The 20041-nt window shown below is 28.3% G+C and overlaps 1 protein-coding gene and 1 long non-coding RNA gene across 2 annotated transcripts in view; one reads left to right on the top strand and one right to left on the bottom strand.

Moving 5' to 3' along the window:
* The window catches only part of LOC129981070 (solute carrier organic anion transporter family member 74D-like), a 75933-nt gene extending 57354 nt beyond the window's left edge, over positions 1 to 18579 (bottom strand). Inside the window, exon 1 of the mRNA XM_056091716.1 lies at positions 17838 to 18579. Within this exon, the coding sequence (XP_055947691.1) occupies positions 17838 to 18474 (637 nt within the window). The 5' untranslated portion in view covers positions 18475 to 18579. The remainder of the gene's footprint in view (positions 1 to 17837) is intronic.
* LOC129981071 (uncharacterized) lies at positions 3165 to 3701 on the top strand. Its single transcript, XR_008785287.1, has 3 exons — positions 3165 to 3246; positions 3433 to 3531; positions 3609 to 3701. It is a non-coding gene; the product is annotated as an uncharacterized LOC129981071 (long non-coding RNA).
* Positions 18580 to 20041: the final 1462 nt, after the last annotated feature.

Consider the following 20041-nt stretch of genomic DNA (forward strand, 5'->3'; position numbering starts at 1 on the left):
AAGAATCCATGAAGCTAGTATAGATAATTCTAAATAAACTTCCATGAATCCATAAAGATTAAAAAGTTAAACCAATGAGGGTGATCACTCTTCATCTTTCTCGCATATTCTCTTATAAGAATGTAATCTCCCTACCAACCCACCCACCACCACACATTTTTTTTTCCCTCAAAAAAATCGTAGATCTTGGGTAAGTCCAAGCATGCTACTTGTGCTTAGGTTTTCCTTTTGAGAGACCCACACACGGAAGTTTTGTGCTTCAGAAGCATAATGAAGAAAACTAAGGAAGCATCTTGGATTCCTTCGTTTTCTGCCTCCGATTATAGTCAAAGTTTGATATAAGAGGACAGTTTTACATATAAAATTTTATTAATTTCAATCCAAGTTTGTTTTTTTAGTTACCTCGCTTATATCCGTACGATAGAGCTGAAAAGCAGACGATGAACCTTTTGAGGAAATTAATACAAAATTTTATAAACTTCTACTCTTAAAATTTTAAAACATTTTCATTTAAAATTATCAAATTTTATTTATCGAAATCATTGTACTTTTGAATTATGATGTTTAACATGCTTGCGAAGGGACAGACTGATAGACGGTCCAAATACAGATGACCAGACAATTCTAATTTAAAATTTGACAATTTAATGTATAAAACACATACCAAATTTTATCTGTCTAGATGAAAGCAGTTTTGATTTTTCAGGTTCACAGACAAACAAAATGAAATATAGACATAATTTCAAAAATGCATATTACGAACTTAAAATGTGGAGACTTTAAACTTTAAACTTATGTTTCGTTCATCTTTCTTTTTAACTTTCCATACGGAAAAGTAAAGAGACATTTTTAAAAAGTCTGATTTCGCCTTAATTAATTATTTTAAGCTTATCTACAAATAAATTGCTCTTTCGTGATACATAGAGTGAGCTTTTTCCTTTTCACAGTCCCATTTTTTTTGGAGCTAAACATATTTATACTCAGAAACTATACCCTTATTTGAAACAGAAAGAAAGAACTCTTTTTGTGCTTACCTTGAAACGCAATTGAATGAATAAAGATTAAGTCACATCACTGACTCTCCGACCCGCCCGAAAGCACACGGATAAAAATTATTGAATGACAGGACCGCCGCTACAGCAACACTGGCTGAAACTATGATTGAGTCCTAAGGGCCATCACCAGTCACGGTACAACCCTTCCCTAAGGAAGTACGTCCCGTCATCGATGAGAGAAGCCAGCACCCTACCTTTTCGTGTACCCTCCAGGGTGGAGAGAACCAACCACCATGCCGGAAGCTTTTCATCCTCATTTCGAGGTGCCCCCCGGGGGGATGAATAAAGATTAAATCAAATCATATATATTTGAAATTCCGGCAAAACTCAAATGAAGAGCATGGTTTCATGCAATTATTTTTTAATGATGCTCTGCAATCTTGTGATATCATTTATGATGCGTTGCTATCTTATATTCGTTTAATAATGTTCATTCTTTTAATAATGAGCATTTTATATCAGTAAAATAAGTAATGAATATAATCAATAAAATATAAAATAGAGCTCATGAAAAATAGTATTTTAATTTCTAAATCACAATATTTCAGTTCAAAGCAAAAAGCGTGAAATTCCCTCCACCAGTATGAGGAATTTCCCACCATAGAGGTTAAACCACACAAATATACTTTTTAAAAAATTGGATATTTTGAAAAAAAGGGTCTAAAACAAAAAAAAAAGAAGAAACTACTCTCACTGCTTGATGGTTGCCCTAAAAGATTTTTTAAAATTGGTTAGTGAAAATCATTACTAAATTTACTATTGCAAAGCCCTCTTAGGCGCGCGAAATTCCTCCACTCTTCTCTAACGGCTGTATTTATAATTTCTTACCATTAATAGAAATGTATAACTATATGGCGAGCGAAAGGAGTAAACAGGGCTGTAACCCTCTAGTTTTAAATAAATTTCTTCTTTTATTTTCCTAATTGTAAACTTCATATAATATGACTTTATGCAAAACATCAGATAATAATGTGATTTCTTATTTTGTACCCCTTTTTTTCAGAACGTGGAGGGTAACTTATGTTTACTCTTTGGAATTCGCTATATATGCAAGATGTTACTCTTATAACCTTCATATCTTCAGTAAAGAAGAACCTAACAAACTGGATGCAACTTATCCAGATCGTAAGTAACAACCTAACTGATTATAGAGTCAATTCAAACATTTAATTTAGTATAATTCAATCATTATCAAATGTGTAATCATTATTCATTTTAGAGTAAAAAAAATGTAGTCGTATCTGAAATTCAACATCAGCGATTACTCGTTATGTTAGGGGAGGGGCTTTGTTTGTTTATTTATAAATAAGCTCATTAATCGCCTATTTCTTTAATTTTATTGAATTTAGTCACTTTTAGCAGCGTCACATTTGCATAGTTATTTTTATCCACGTCTAACATACAGGATGATTCAAATTAAAGTATCCCTGTTTGGGAAGTCCTGGAGAGAGAACCAATCGACTTATATATCATGAATGAGGAAAAATACAAATTATGGTTGATCAATATTATTCCAATTCCCCCCCCCCCCGAATTCTGTTATAACAGCGAAAGAAAATTTAGAATCACTTTGCTTAGATGTTTTGGCTCACCTACCGTATTTACCAGATATTGCTCTTTCAAACTATTATTTTTTCGCTCCTTACAGAGGGCCTTTTTGGAGTGAGGTTCTATTTTCACAGATATATGAAAAAAACGCCTTAATAAATAGATTACATCTTCACAACCAGGCATTTTTCTTCTCAGAGTTAGTTAGCTGCACGAAAGATGGAAAAATGCTGCAATATCCAAAAAAGTAATATTTTTGAAAAAAAATCAATATTTAATGACAACACAAGTATTTTTTCTTTTAAATTTAAAAGAGATGGAGTTATATTTATACTACCAATAATTTAAGAACATAATTATTTAGTAATAAAACCATACCATGCAGATGAATTGCTGCAATGTTTTTTTATCTAACTTTGTGATTAAGATTTTGAGCTATGTTTATTTCTTACGAAATATTTTCAATTCTTTCTTTAAAGATATGATAATAGCCAGCATGACTCAAGAGAGAGAAGACACGCTCTATCCATGGGTTGATTCTCAGGTGTTCCTCTCGGTCCACTCGCCTTTTGTGCCGGATAATCCAATTCAATATGGCCACGCTTTAAGAAGCGGATACAAATACGAGATATTTCTTCGTTTTGTAAGAAATCATTTTACATACGTTTATGCTTTGTTCTCATTCTTGCCTGTTACTTCTCAAGTTAATATTTTGAAAATCTTAATTCCTTTAAAATAGACCATTAACTAATTTAACCAAAGCTTTTACATTAGACTTATTTCTACAAAAATAGTTTTTAACATTTTGAAATCTAATTTCACCTTTCAGGAAGAGGAACATCTACTTCCATATCCTTATGATACTAATTGTACAGATTATGATGCCGTATGGAAGAAGAACAATAAAACTGGACCTCGGTCACAGGAAGTTAGTTAGTTCACATTTTTTCTATCAGCTTGAAATCGTATTCAAGGTTTACAAATCACAAATTTCTTATCTTTCAGATGTGTAGAGAATTTTGTGAGCAGACTCATAATATGCAATGTCTCGGGTGCGAAAAGTATCTGACGATGTTTTCTTATAAGTGGAAATATTTATGTCCGAAAGGTAAGTGAATGAAGTCGTAATTTCTAATAGAGTTCACGGAACTTTTTAATTATATACTGATAATGTCTTTGAAAATATTGTTTAATAATTTTCGTTGGTGAATGCTTATACCGAAAAAAATTTACACATTCAAACAATTAAAGCGAATGCATACCATTCTTGCAATTATTCAACAGTAAGAATTATTTTTAATAGAAAAATTTATGTATAATTAATACAATTTTTATTTTCCAAAAAATCAATGACAATATAAAGTTTGGTCTGAAATGGTAGAAAAACGGCATGAAGTTTGATATGAAGAAGTAAAGGGACTTTTGCAATTTCTTTCCCCAGCGTTTGGTAATACTGCTAGTATCCAGCACTGAAATATTGTAGTTAGCAAAACTTCTATTCAATGTGTGAGTCTTATTCCCGCGTTAGTCAATGGAGTGTAGCAGACCATTAAATGTGGCAGCTAAATTGCCGATCTGCACCAAAGAGAAAATCATGGCAACAATTAGCTTTTTGTTTGCGGAAGGTGTTAAACCTGCTGAAATTCGTCGAATGCAACGCCCATCATCACAAAAAGTTAAGAAATTTAAACGTCAGTCATCAGCTGATAAAATTATGCTAACACTATTCTGGGACATGGAAGGTGTATTATCCATTCATTTCATCACAAGAGACGAAACTGTGGATAGTAGTAACTATTGTGATGTGCTGCGAACTAATTGAAACCTGCTATCAAATCCAAATGTCGTGGAAAACTGCGAAAAGGTGTAATCCTGTAGCAAGATAACGCTCGATCACATTTTGTCTAACGACCGTTCAAAACAATAAAACAGTTGGAATTCGAAGAGCTGGAACACCCGCCATACAATCCAAACCAGGCCCCAAGCGATTTTCGTGCTTTTTGCTCATTAAAGAAAGTGCTAAGGGGAAGAAGATTTGTAAGAGATGAAGAAAAGCCTTTGTAACCGATGTAGAAATCGTTAATGTGGTGCCAAATTGGTTATTGATACAACAGAAAAACATTTCTTCCGACGGAATCAAAAAACTTCTGAAACGTTGGGAAAAGTGCGCTGAAGTCCTGGGGGAGGGGTATATAGAAAAAGAATGTATGTTTCAGTTTTTTTATCATTAAATGCACCTTTTCTCAAACGTCCCCTTACTTTTTGACTCTTCCTCGAGTATCTTTGGAGTGGCGGTGACCTGATGGTAAGGTCTCAGCTTCGGAACCTGAGGGTTTCTGGTTCGAGACACGATTCCATCGAAGAACCGCACTTTTAGCGTTGCACTAGACCCGTGTAAGCGGGTCAGGTGCATGCTAAATCCGTCGAGGCAAAACGTCCTCCCACTGGTGTGGCGCAAAAGTTTGGAGAGGGGGTGCTAGCTCATGTGTCGTCCTCGTCACCTGATCGCGGTTCCAGATTACTAGGTCCGTCCTAAAATAGCCCTCGTGTTGCTTTAGAAACGGAACGTTAATATAAATAAATTAACCGTTGACAATCTAAAGGAACTATGAATTCTTTAAAAAATATTATCGAAACGTTAAAATATCAATATTATACCAGAAAATGAATCTTTAAACCAGAAAGGATATGGAAAGTTTATAATGAACAACAAAATAAGGTTTAAGGTTAATACAACAAAATAAGAAAGTTTATAATCAACAACGAATTTCATTACCCATAAAATTTGCTCTTAAAATTATTTGATGAATTGAAATTTCTAATACAAAGATAAAGAATTCAACAATAATTTTCCATCAAAAATAATTTTAATTAAAATTTAATTTCCTCAAATTAATTAGTAATTTATAACCTTTTTTTACAGGAATGCCATATTGTGACAATGAAGAATTAAAGAAAAGTTTTGAACTCTGCAAAGAAAACTGCCAACCAAATTGCATGTAAGATTTGCAGTTTGTAACAATATTATTTATTATTCATTTCAAATTCCATTCTGGAGAAATATAAAAAATAACAAAACAATGCCAAGCAAATTTCAGCACAGCATTAGAATAAAAAGCAAAAACAATATTGCTATGAATATGCAAATTTGATTTAATGAAACTTTTCATAGTTTAAAATATCTTTGTAATTTTTTTAAATACAGTCCACCTACATCTATATCAAACCTGAAACGGTCATTTGAGCTCTAGAAACGATAGTGTGGTGTAGTGTTAAGTGTTAGGATATAAAATATCTACCAAAGTCTAAAATGTCTACCAATTTTAATGCCAGAATTTTAACAGAAAGATCCATTCATAATTAGAATTATATACTCAAAACTAGAATTCAACTGAATTCAATGTCTACCAACCTACATGGGATAAGTAGACACTGAATCCATTACCATAACAGCTGCATCCTTAATTTAGAAAAGGGAAAATTAAGTGATGCACAGACACATAAGTAACTGAAGTTCATTCCTTTTAAAAGTGGAAATCAGTCTTAAAAGCAAACTATTGAATTTCTATGAGTCAGCTTCCTTTACACTAGCAATAAATTTTTTTTAAAAAAATTTAAAATATTCGAGTCATTAGTTTTATACTTCTTAGCATAATAATATATAAGCCTCGATTCCTCTATTTTAATTTTAAATTTAAACATTTCTTTAAAAAAATAGCAACGATACCGCGCAAAAAAAGTATATTTAATATCACTGCAATGCACAAACGTATAAATTTAATAATAAAATGATGAAAAATTTAGCGGAAAAATCTCTTAAAATCAATTTTAAAATTTATTATAATTAGAAAAATAAAAAGGTATGATTAAAAGCAATTTTATATTTATTTTATTGCTAAGTAAAAACAACGTTTGTACAATAGACTGTTCTTAAACTATTCATGGAAAAAGTTGAGATTTAAACGAATTTAAATTTAAAAAAATGTAAAATCCCTTTCTTATTGAGTATCTATGAATCAAGTAGTAATTATATGGCAAATTTGATGATTCTAGATCCAATCATTTATCCTGTAGAGCGTTTTCAATAATTTTTGAATTACGTATTAATGTTATTTATAGGCTGACATACTATTTGTAATTTACAAATAGTATGGCAGCCTATAAACATCGACATATTAAAAGTTAAGTCCTAATGAAGTCATATCACTGATTCGCCGACCCGCCGGAAGGCCCACGGATAAAGAAAATTGAATGACCGAGCCACCGCAACAGCAACACTGGCGGGAAATGTGGTTGAATCCTAAGGGCCATCACCGGCCAAGGTACAATCCTTCCCGAAAGAAGTACGTCCCGTCATCGATGGGAGGAGCCAGATCCCCCACCTTTTTGTGTATCTTCCAGGGTGGCTAGATCCAGTCACCATACTGGAAGCATCTCATCCTCTTTTCGAGGTGCTCCCCCCCCCCCTGTGGTATAAGTTCTAATGAAATAAGCCCCTTTAAAAATGTTTTTAGAATCTAATGGATTTTAACGATAATACTAAACGAGAGATATTCATAAATTCCTTGTGTTTGCAATGCATTGGAACGGGTGTAGTTTTTATTACAACGCTATGTTTAACAGTGCTTATTGTCAAATTTTTTCTGCATGTTTTTGTAAAATATCTAAACTTCACAATTTACTTATTACTTAAACTATAGAAAATTTTGATGACATTTTATTTCCTGTATCTTTTCCTAGAATTTTTTAATAGTTTGATAGTGCAAATATTCTAGATTTACATACAATTAGAGCTGCCAACCAATCATCGACAATTTCTTCGACAATGCATACTTTGAAGATGATAAAAGCATTGCTACAAATCAAATTCTGCATTCATTGAATTTATAAATTGCAAACTGATCAAATATGGATATCAATAAAATCTTAATCTAGAGAGATTCTTTTAATTTTAGAATCTCAGCAAAGCATTCTTACATCCAGAGAGGAATTTATTTTTGCTTATTTAGCTGTAAATAAACAATACCAGAAAAAGAACTATATTTTCAAAATCAAAGTAAAACCATGACAGAGGAAAGTAACACTGAAAAACAAAAGAAATTGGAAATCTATTTTCACATTTTTATATTATTTATATCCTGTTTTGTTTCAATTAAAAATTTTCTAAGGATTTTATTTTTTATTTTTTTTCCTTTAGGAAACTGAAATATACATACAGATTTAAAGAAACACGTTTTACGCCGTATTCTGTAAGACAGTATTTGAATGTTTTTTTACTTTAGAACTTTTAACATTTCATTTAATTTATTGATTATATGGTATTTCTTCTACTTTTCAGAACAGCAAGTTTTATACTGTCAGGTAAGTTTCGATTGTTATTGCTTGCAGCCTTTTGCGAAAAGCTTTAATTTAAAGTTAATATTCGCCAAGAATATTAACATTCTTGCCGTTAAATCATAGCAAGGTAAATATAACATTCTAAAGGTTGCCTTTTTTGATAAAGTTGAAAAATATTAATTTAATGCAAAAGGAATTTTATCCAAAGAGTTTTACCTACTTCTTAACAGAGATTTTAAGATTATCTAGTTTGAATTAAATACTTAAGTTTGACCGACCTTAAGCAAAATATTTAGAAGAACGGCAAACTTTATTTATGAAAAAATATGATATTTCGAAAATAAGCTGAAAATGAAACCACATTTTCGAAAATACTAATAATTTCTTAGTTGCAATATCCAAAAAAACATTTTTAAATAGTATAATTTAAGAGAAATTAATATTTTTTACTTTTGAATTAAAAAAACAATGTCATCATCCACATCATAAAGTTTTGAAATTTAATACGTCAAAAATTCACGCAAAACGAAATTTATTAACTGTAATAGAAATATCCTTTCTTTGGACTTGAGCTGAAAACGAATCTTAAAAACACTATGATATCCAGTTGAAGAAAAGCAAAAAATATGTTGCAATTAATGTCTTAAGGGAAGTAAAATTTTATTGAGTACATTTAAAAAAATGAAATAATTTTATGCAATAAATGAAATTTTGGAATAGAATAATTGTAAAAAATGAAATTTTGAATTTCATTACAAAAATAAAAATATATTGGAACAGATTACATAGAAAAAATATTTTAAAATTTATTCATTGAATTTTAAGATGTAAGAATCATTTTGTGCTGTAATATTTATAGAAATTATAGTAAATAAACATCAAAATTTCACTAATTTTTAATTAATTTAAATTTTAAATAAATTGTAGTGAGTGTAATTGTAGTGAGTGTTTTAATAAATTTATTTTTCAAGATCCAAAGTTTGATCTGAAGCAGACATACACAAATTCGCCTTTATTATTAGTAGAGATTATATGATTACCAACTTTATTTAAGATGTAATTTTCTAATTCTAAGCAAGATTTCTGAAGCCAATGTTTCTTAAAGCACTATTATTAATAAGTGTATCATTAAAAATTGCAGATTTAATCAAAAAATATTTATATTATAAAAAATCATCACATTTTATGAAAACGGAAACATTCTATAAAATAATATTGTCTAAATGTTGGCTATTTTTTGGAGTTATACATCTGTAACATCAACCCTCGAGAATTTTTTTATTCTTTTTACTAAAGATTTGCTTCAAATACTCTTCAAATGAAACGCCAATGATATCTTCATTATTGTAGAATCATAGGGAGAATAGGGCAAGATAGGAGTCCTCGTGGTTTTAAGTTAATAGAATTAATATTTACGGTAGGGAATTTATAAAAGTAATTACATTTTTGTATTTATTTACACGCAAAATCACTAAAACTCACTCTTTTCACACAACACCTACAACTTTTTAGAGAACAAGGTGAAAAACTACGTTGACAGCCAGTTTATCATCGCGTTTTGCAAGCTACGATTATACTTATAGTAACTATAAAACATTTTAAGACAATTAATATCTAAAACTATGTTTTTGACTCTTTCTTTGCCATTATTTCGTATATATAGTCAAATTTTGCCCTTATATTTAATATACGGAATGCATCTCTTTTTAATAAAATTGCTGTATAATTTACAAAATATTTGAATTTGCAAATTCTTATATTTCATATTTCACATACATTTCACGGAAAATGAAAGAATCGATCTAAGTAAGGGAAAATTACCAGTTTCTATTCTCAATTTTATGATCAGACCCCCAAAAGTATATTTAACCAATAAAAACCACAATATGACTAAAATAAAGTATTTAAACAGCATTTTGAATTAATAATGACATAAAGAATGTGTTTCCATCATTTTGTATTAATAAGTTTAGCTTCAAATCAGATTTAAAGCAAACATTGATTTATTATTAAAATGTGTTTCATCCCATTTCTGGGGATTTCTTACAATACTTAACAAGTTATATAAATAATTATTTTGGTCTGAAATAATAATTAAAATCCATTAATGAAAAAGAAATCACTTTATTTACTCCTCATTTTTAAAAAATCTGAAATGTTTTTGAAATTTTTTCAAATTAAGAAAGAATTTTCAAGTATACAATATAAAATTGCTTCATATAATAATATTCTTTATTTTTCCAGGGATATGATTGGAGTTGTTCTTTATATAAGAGATCGTGATGTTACAATTGTATCACATATTCCGTTGTACAACGTAAGTAATTATCATCAATGGATCATCAAGTAGTGTATAGTCAAAGACGGTTCAGGCTAGTTGCACAAAAGCAACCAAAAAAATTCAAATAAACATCAGTATCCAACATGTTATAAGAGACGAATTTCATGGGATACGGGAAATAAATAAAATAAAAGTTTAAAAAATTATTAAGTCTGTTTGATTAATAACTCTCTTCTAAAATTAAAATAATTCATGGATTTGTTTTCCTTCATGAAAGCGTAGATACTGACTATAGTTTTAGACGAATTACATTATGCCAAAATTTCTAGCAACTACGCTATAGTTTTCATCTCTGTTTCTTCTTTTTATCTTATATATGTATTTAACTTTTTTAACCCTCTATAATGTTGTGTGGGGAGTGAACTTACCACTAAATTAATTTAAAATCGTCAATTTTTAAAGTCTATGATTACTTATTCGGATTTTCTGATTAAAATTACTAAAAAAATTTCATAAGCGATGTATAAATATTAATAATCACTTAAACCCATAATATGGATCTCACATTCAAATAAACTTTCTGAATATTTTTATTTTCGAACAAAATTTGCTAACGATAAGAAGTTCAAAAGAAAGTTGAAAGGAGACCTCACGAAAAATTTTTGATTATAAAAATCAAGATGTTATAATTTTTATATCAAATCAAAACGAAACGCTTTGATTTGTCAGTTAATCATTAATCAATCCATTTGAAAAGAAATCTAATCAGTTTTACATAATAAGTTAAATGAATCTCTTTTCTTAAATCAAACTCAATTCAAAAATATTTTAATACACAATCACAAGAAAAATCTGTATAAATATTTTAATATTTATATATTAAACATTCACTACTAACTATTACTAATACATTTTACTCGAATAATAATATTCTGTAAATATAAATACAATGCCTATATTGTGGATATATTTGTAAATTATACAAAATGTTTTTTGTTTTTTATTATTATTATTATTAGCTGGTTGGATTCCAAAATTCGTAAGCAATAGATTCTGATTTAAACTATTGTGAGAATTTAGATTCAAAGTACAAAATAGTTGAGAACTGCATTTGAGGTTATATTATATTTTAAATATATATTTATTTAAATTTGTTTATATATAGAAATTTATATAGAAAATATATTTTAAATTATTTATATATTTTTTAATTTGTTTCTTATATATTTTAAATATATTATTTATATAATTGGTTTCACTGTATTATTAATATAAAATGACTGTATTATTAATTAAAATTAATGCACCCCATGATATTTCCCAATATTTAAAATGTTTTTTTTTCACCATAGGAATGGGAACTGTTCAGCTACATTGGCGGTCTAATGGGATGCTGGCTTGGTATCTCTGTGTGGGCCTTTGTTGGCATCAGTGAGAAAACTTTCAGAAAAATCATTTGGTGGAAGCCTAACTTAAGAAGAAAATTTAGAAGAACATTTCGAATCGATATGTCATCTAAAACACATTCACTATGACATCGATTACTTCTAAAAAAATTTCAATCACTAATCCACATATGAAGAAATGATTCTTAAGATGTAGACTATACAGAAGAATATTTAGGCTCACAAAAAATTTAAATACTTTTGCCTGTCCTATAATCTTCATAGATTTGGGAAAGTTACAAATAAAAAAAGAAATACTGATTTAAAATATTTTATTAAGTTAATGCATAAAATATAAGACCGAAAGTTGATGTAGAAAGCACATTTTGGCTGCTATTTATCTAGCAACTACGTGTTATTCTTTATTCCAATGCAGAAAAATAAATTGCTTCTCTGCATTGGAGGTCGGATGCGATGTTGTAGGCATCTCTTTAAGAAAACTTCATGACTTTAACATTTCTTTCAAAAAGAATGTCTGTTGGAAACCAAGATTAAGAAAAGAATCTAGAAGAATAGCTTGAAATCATATTTAATTCCAAACAAATAATTAATCACAAAATTAATAAATATTTCAAATAAAACTAATTCCAAAAGTGGCAGTTTTTCCCCCCTTCATTATATGATTCTGTAAAGTCTTAGGTTTCTTGGAGAAGTTTTGGAAAATCTTATAAGAATTTGAAATCAAATTTAATTTGTAACTTCATAGTTGCGAAATAATATTTTTAAAAGAATAAGGATCCAATCGCTTGCTTCAAATAGTAATTTACTCTTACTTTAATTAATACAAAAGATTGTACTTCATAACAAATAACATGGACTAATATTTTAGTACCGAATTTTTTTTTATTGACTTTATGTATATTTCGTGCACTGTAACAAATACGACGTCATTATGCTTCTCATCTCGTCTTGTTTGCGAACTAAGACATTAGTGTTATTCTTCATTTACATATTGATATACTTGATTTATTAATACTTTTATAAAATAATAAATGCATTATGCATGTTTGAATAATGTCTGAAAGCACAAATATTATCAGAATTTGAAGATGTGTGGTTTTGAAACCTACCTAAATTACATATTCTTTAACTGATTTTTTATTTATTCATTCTCTTCAACAGGAAATAAAACACAAAACCATTCATAACCATGTAAAAAAAGTCAAAAAGTTGTGCTTCTTTCTAAGAAAAATTTACAATTATATAAATTAATAATGAGAAACATTTATTATATAAAAAACTAAATAACATTTTATTTTTAAATTGTAATAAGAAACTCAAACCGAACTTATTAATCGCGAGTAATAACTATCAAACAACAGGGCAATAGTTTCTAATAGAATTTGAACTCAAGATTGATATTGAACACATTATACTAAGTCGCAGCAAAAACATTTAGTATTTCAGAAAAGTAAAAAGTATCAAAATTATATTTTCAAATCTTCTTAATTAAAATCTTACTAAGAAATCAATAGACGATATATAATTTTACATTTTTAAAAATGCTCGTGCCTTTAGAATTCACATGTGTTAATTATTAATGATAAAATTAATTTGTAATAATTAGTGTTAAGATTTATAGCGTCATCAATAAAATCAATATTTTGGATGAAATAAAAGTAATATTATCCTAATTTAAAAGTAAATTCATTAATAACAGATTATTTATTCAAAAGACAACATCAGTTCATTTCAATTTGTGGAAAATTCTTCTACATTAATACACGTCATCTTCTCTCACACATTTTTAGATGGCAATTGAGTCAGTTTAAGCTTACTGATGCACTCATTTCTAATATGCACACACTGTGTTCGGATCCAAATAAACCCAATGTTTTTTTTTATTTCAATAACTAACAATAATTTCATTTTCAATTTTGGAACAAAATTAATGAAACAATTACTTTTTATCTTTAAAAAAGTATTCGACGCAAAATATGACATTTTTATGCATTTAACGCTAGAAGATACAGAAAATAAATATGAGTGTATCAGAAACTTTTTTTTTTACACAAAAGAAATCCAAGTTAAAATAAATAGAGTTTTGCAAAAAAATAAGTTTTTTTATAAAACTCTGTTGATTTTAGTTTAGTTTATTTACTTACTAAGTTTTACCTCTATTTATTTTATTTAATGTTTTAAAAAATAAATAGATACAGAAAAAATTTTGCCTTTTTTTTTTCAATTCTTTTTCGATGCTTAGTGTGGCAAGTGAATTCAAACGTTATGCGCATATGCTTGATTTAAGACAATTTCTTTATTAATTTTAATTTGTTGGAAAAGCGCTCAGCATTTATTATAATAATTGGCAATGTAAAAAAAAAGTTTAACATAGTTAATACATTTAGAAATAAATAATTATAATTATTAATTAGTCAATATTGCAATATGTGTTGAGCTTTATTTAAATCTCTTTCATTCAAAATCAAATCCCGTAGCAAAACAATTATTTGGATTAGGTTTTCATCTACATTGTTATCATAAAACATTACAAAGTTTTGGGCACATTTTTCTAACTCGTGTTTTTCTAGAATGTTTATATCGGTGATTAACTTGAAATACTTTAAAATCTATCTTTTATCTGTACAATAACAGTATCATTTACAGAGTTAAAAAAAATAACGTCTAAATTCCTCAACCGGGTTTTCTATAATTTCATTTTCTGCTGTTTCGAAATATAATTTTTCACTTTTTCAAATTCGTTTTTCAGAAAAATGTTCTGGAATATTCAAATTACGTGCTATCGTTTTTGCTTCGTCTAAAAATGAGTTATACATTTTGTTCTTAAATCTTGTATTTTAGTTTTAATTTTATTGGCTAAATTAAAAGCCCAGTCGAGAATAATTATGTTTAATTGAAATAGTTTATTGATAGTGCTATACTGGAAATTATTGCAAACCATACTATTAAACAAAAAATAAATATCATTTCTTGTATTGAATCCATTAGAATTTCAGCTCCGGATACCTCTGTATTTTTGTCATTTGCATCAATAAATCCATTACAAGTTTGTTCAAACTGTATATACACTGCTTTAACCGAATCTATTTTGGCTTTCCAACGAGTGTCATATAATGGTTTAAGAGTAATGTAAATTTCCCATCTTTTTGTAGATGCAGAAAATAAGCAATATAAACGTTTCAATATCCAAAAAAATTACAATATTTATTCCTGGAAGCGGAATCACAAATTAATAAATTAAAAGAATGTCATAGGCAAGGCACATTAATTACATGAGAGTTTAGAGCAATTATTCTAGATTGTACATCTTTATATTTCTTTTTCATGTTGCTACCGTTGTCATATTCCTGTCCAATGCAATCCATAATATCTAAATCAACCTCACTTAATATTTCTAATAGAGCTTTTGCTAGTCCTTCTCCAGTCACATCAGTAACTTCAATAAACCTTATAAATGTCTCATTTATGCCTAATCTTTTCCCTTCAAAACTGACATACCTAATAAAACCGGAAGTTGGTTTTTTCTGATGAAAATCAACTGTAGAATCTATCTGGATACTGTAATATATGGCTACTTTTTATATAGTCCTTAATTTTGTTAAGATCTTCATTTCCTAACGTAGGAATAATTTGTTCTTGTAATGTATATGCTAAATCATACGCAATTCTATTTTTTGTTGTTTTTGTACATGATCCATCCATAAGCAGAGTCGTATTTACTTAATAATTCGAATAAAAAATTTCCATTATTAGACGTTTCTATTATTCCATGGTTTCCTCGAAGAGGAAGATTATTACATGCTAAAAATAGAATTACATCTACAATTCTTTGAAATAACAATTTAAATCATTCCGTTTCATTATTTATATTAACTTGATTTGTTTTATCAATAATCGAGAGTAAATTTAGTCATTTCAGTAATTATTTCCAAGCAATAAATGAATTAAGTGACAGATAGAACGCTCATGATCTTGAATTACAATTTATAACTATCTCCAATTATTATAGACACCTATAAATCGTGGAACCTATAAATAGAGGAATTTCATTTCTTCTGGAAAATAATGTACAGCAAAAACAAAATACCGAGTCTTGCGTTTTTAAATAAATCAACCAGCTGCGAAGCTGCAATTCACCATTTGGCACTTTTTTAAAAAAAAAGTAACAAGTAGTTGAAAATAATCTACCTTCAGCACTCTTAGCAAAAACTCCTTTGTGTCGCACAGGTCTGTTTTTAACAGAAAACATTTTTAACATAACAGTTATAGTGCTTGGTCATAAACCTGAATCACTTATATGCACATGATCACATTTGTTAATGTCATTTTTGTCATTATTTTCTGATTCAATCATATTTGCATACACATATGGTTCTTCAAAGGTTTTCACAGTTTATACTCTTTTATTGCAAGATTGTGTAGTGTGTGAGGAACATTTTTCGCCAGTTGAAGCTTGAATTATAACTTCTGAAATCGAAGCATTTTCTTTGCCAGAATTACTTTGTAGATAAGAAAAGACACATACTCATGATTTTTTAAAATTTAGCTTTTCTTCTTCTTCTTCTTTTTTTTTTTTTTTTTTTTGAAGTCAAGTCTTGACACATAGATGGATACTTCCTTGGCATTGACATGATTATATCTAACAATATTAAATATTTTATAGTATGAATAATTATATTTATAAACGCAATTTAACAGTAGGTGAAGTAAACTTATAATGTTTACTTTAAGATTATAAGATGTTGCACACTTACACTAAACTGTAATATATCTGTAAACTTCGTATAGTTCAAAACCCATCTGTTGCTCCAGTTAAATTTCTTAATCCCTTCTTTCCATTCCGCTATTACCCTTCAGAATATAATTTTAGTTTTTGATCATGTCGGGGCCCCTCAATCGCGGACCCCGGTGCATAGCATCCGCCGCACCCCCCAGATGGCCGGCCCTGTATAACGCTTTTAATTAGTTTCCAAAATTTGTATTATCTTAACATATCAAAAGACTTATGCATCATTTTTGTTAGTTTCTATTCTAAAACATTCTAATTAAAAATACATGTATACATACTGATCTAACATTAATAATAGTATTAACATAAGTAATATAAGTTAATATTGATATATTAAAGGAATTTCTCCTAAATTTCCAAAATTGATTTTTTTGTTCTTTACTTATTTATAACCAAAAAAAGACCCAAGACTATATTATCCCACTTCTATACTTTTATATATAATATTTTTCTATTGCTTATAACGTTTTTAATTAGTTCCCGCAGATTTCGTATGCTCTCGATGTATGAAAAGGCTCTTACAACACTTTTTGTTAGTTTCCTTACATTCAGTGTGCTCTTAATGTATTTTACTACACTTTCTCTAATCACCAATTTGCTGTTGTATCAAAATAATCTTATAAAATTTTTTGGCCTGATTTACGGTTATAAAACTTTATGTTTTCCATCGTTTACATCACACAAAACAATTAAAGAATAACAGCATCGCAAGGGCCAGAGACTTCTCAGAATTATCTACAGAGGGAGGGAAAATTTATTAACTTGAATATATTAGCTTCAAGAACAATATTCATTAACTTGAAGAATAAATAGAAGACATGAAGAACAAAATATGTAAGCATAAATCTATTTTGTAAGGCATATGTCATTAAAAAGTGGTAATTGCATTTTACATCTGGAATAAATACGTTATTAATATTATAAAATAATACTTATTATAAAGTTTCAAGGTTACATGTGGAGGAAAAGCATAGTATTAAAATCCATATCTATGCTTTGAATAATAATCACAGTAAAAAATATTATACACTATTTCAATTGCCCTTTTCCAAAACTTCAGATAAGTATAATTATGAAAATAAAATAATATCAATATCAATTATTAATTAATATCAATTAATTTATCGAAATAAATACAAGGAATAAGTGTGAAAAATTGTATATTATTATAAAGTGCTGATTAAACGTTTCTTCTTGCATTTCTCATAAAAGGTAAACTCTGATTGTTACCTGAAAAGGTAAATTCTGAATGACTACCCAGTATTTACCTTTTCTTGTGCATTTCACCATTACTTCAATGGTTCTGAGGAATTATACTGTATGTTAATTTGAAACACATTGTTTAAATTTATAACCGTTTTAATGAAAACAATGCAATCAAATATGCAAATTTGATTTTTAAACGTTTATACTATACCTACTGAAATACATAGGAGAATTTTTCTTCCTCACATTGTCATCTAAGTAAGGAGCCCCAATAGTGTAATAGGCTGTATATCCAAATCCACATATTAAATTCGCCAGAAATAAAATACAGACAACTGGCGTTGTTGGAGAACTGTTTAGGCTGTCACATCTTTCTTCTTTCATATCAGAATCACAAAACTCTTTTCTCTTTTGATCCGTGCCCAAAGTTTCTCGTTCCAGAAAATGAAGAGCTGGTCCATAGATAAAATAAGGCACGGTGGTTAAAAAGCAACTGACGGATACCAGCATCATTCCGATAGCAATCATTCTGGGCTTGTGTGCTTTCCCACCATAAAAGCCTACAAGCAAACTCAACAAAGTAGCACTGATGCTGTCAGCTATTAAAATAATACCCGATGTTTTGCTTTCAAAAGCATAACGCTTCTCTAAAGTTGTTAACACACCAACAAAGTACGAAAAATATGCGCCTTCTAAGACGCCAACTATACAGAAGATGACAAGATATACTTTTGGATCTGCAAATCTCTGTAACCATCTTGGCTTGAATCTTCCAATACCACACAAGTTCACCTCTGAATTTTTACTTTCATTGCTACTATTATCTTCAGTAGGGACCGGCGAAAATTTCATTTTTCAAATGGAAGAAATAACTTTTCACAGAATGAATGAGAGGGCAGATACAGCTTTTTTTTTTATCTGAAGTCAATTGTTAACAATATTATAAACTTTTCGCTAGTACAACTGATAAAAACCTTAATGAAACTCTGCCCGAAAATTCTTTGCACCATGCTTTATCAACTTCTTTATCTGTCAAATGCGATAGTTACGACAGTTGATTGATAAGGAAGTTCGCTTGTAATCTTAATCAAATATTTATTTTTTTTATCGATTTTTTTTAGGAAAAAAATAACTTTTGCTTGAATTTCGCATTTGTCTTTAAGTGTTTCAAAATTAATGCCTATTGTAAATTTATATTTATCTTTATAAGTATATATAAAATTTAAAAAATATCAGAAAGCATTAGAAATTGTTAATTTTATATTTAGCTTGAATAATTTTTTTTCAGAATAGTAACATTAGAGAAACCATTTATTATTATAAAACATTATTTGTGAAACAAAAATTTTTAAAAACTTATAAACAGATGACTTATAAGCAGATAAACTTATAAACAGATAAACTTATAGACTGAATTCTACAGAAAAATAATGTAGATTTCGATGTCAAATTTTTATCAAATATTCTCTCCTCTGTTACTAGTTGAGAATTATAATAATTTCTGTATCAAAATTAATGCCTGTTGTAAATTTATATTTATCTTTATAATTATACATAAAATTTAAAAAATATCAGAAAGCATTAAAAATTGTTAATTTTATATTTAGCTTGAATAATTTTTTTCAGAATAGTAACATTAGAGAAACCATTTATTATTATAAAACATTATTTGTGAAACAAAAGTTTTTGATAACTTATAAACAGAAAACTTATAAACAAATAAACTTATAAACAGATAAACTTATAGGCTGAATTTTACAGAAAAATAATGTAGATTTCGATATCAAATTTTTATCAAATATTCTCTCCTCTGTTACTAGTTGAGAATTATAATAATTTCTATATCAAAATTAATGCCTGTTGTAAATTTATATTTATCTTTATAAGTATACATAAAATTTAAAAAATATCAGAAAGCATTAAAAATTGTTAATTTTATATGTAGCTTGAATAATTTTTTTCAGAATAGTAACATTAGAGAAACCATTTATTATTATAAAACATTATTTGTGAAACAAAAGTTTTTGATAACTTATAAACAGAAAACTTATAAACAAATAAACTTATAAACAGATAAACTTATAGGCTGAATTTTACAGAAAAATAATGTAGATTTCGATGTCAAATTTTTATCAAATATTCTCTCCTCAGTTACTAGTTGAGAATTATAATAATTTCAATAATCTCACTCAAATAAAAAATTGTAGGTATTTTTATTTATTTTCTTCGGGCCGTATTAAAATAATTTAACTCTTCATGATTCATTTGAAAATATTTTTAATATCTATTTAATGTAGACTTTTCTCCTGGAATAATAACCTTTTATTTAAATTCGAGAAAAGAATTTCCAACTGGCACTCCCCCATCCCCTTTCTACCTTAGCCGGATCAATGTCCGGCTGCATCATATAGTGCATATT

Source organism: Argiope bruennichi, chromosome 8, assembly GCF_947563725.1.
Source record: "Argiope bruennichi chromosome 8, qqArgBrue1.1, whole genome shotgun sequence".
Classification (NCBI taxonomy): Eukaryota; Metazoa; Arthropoda; class Arachnida; order Araneae; family Araneidae; genus Argiope; species Argiope bruennichi.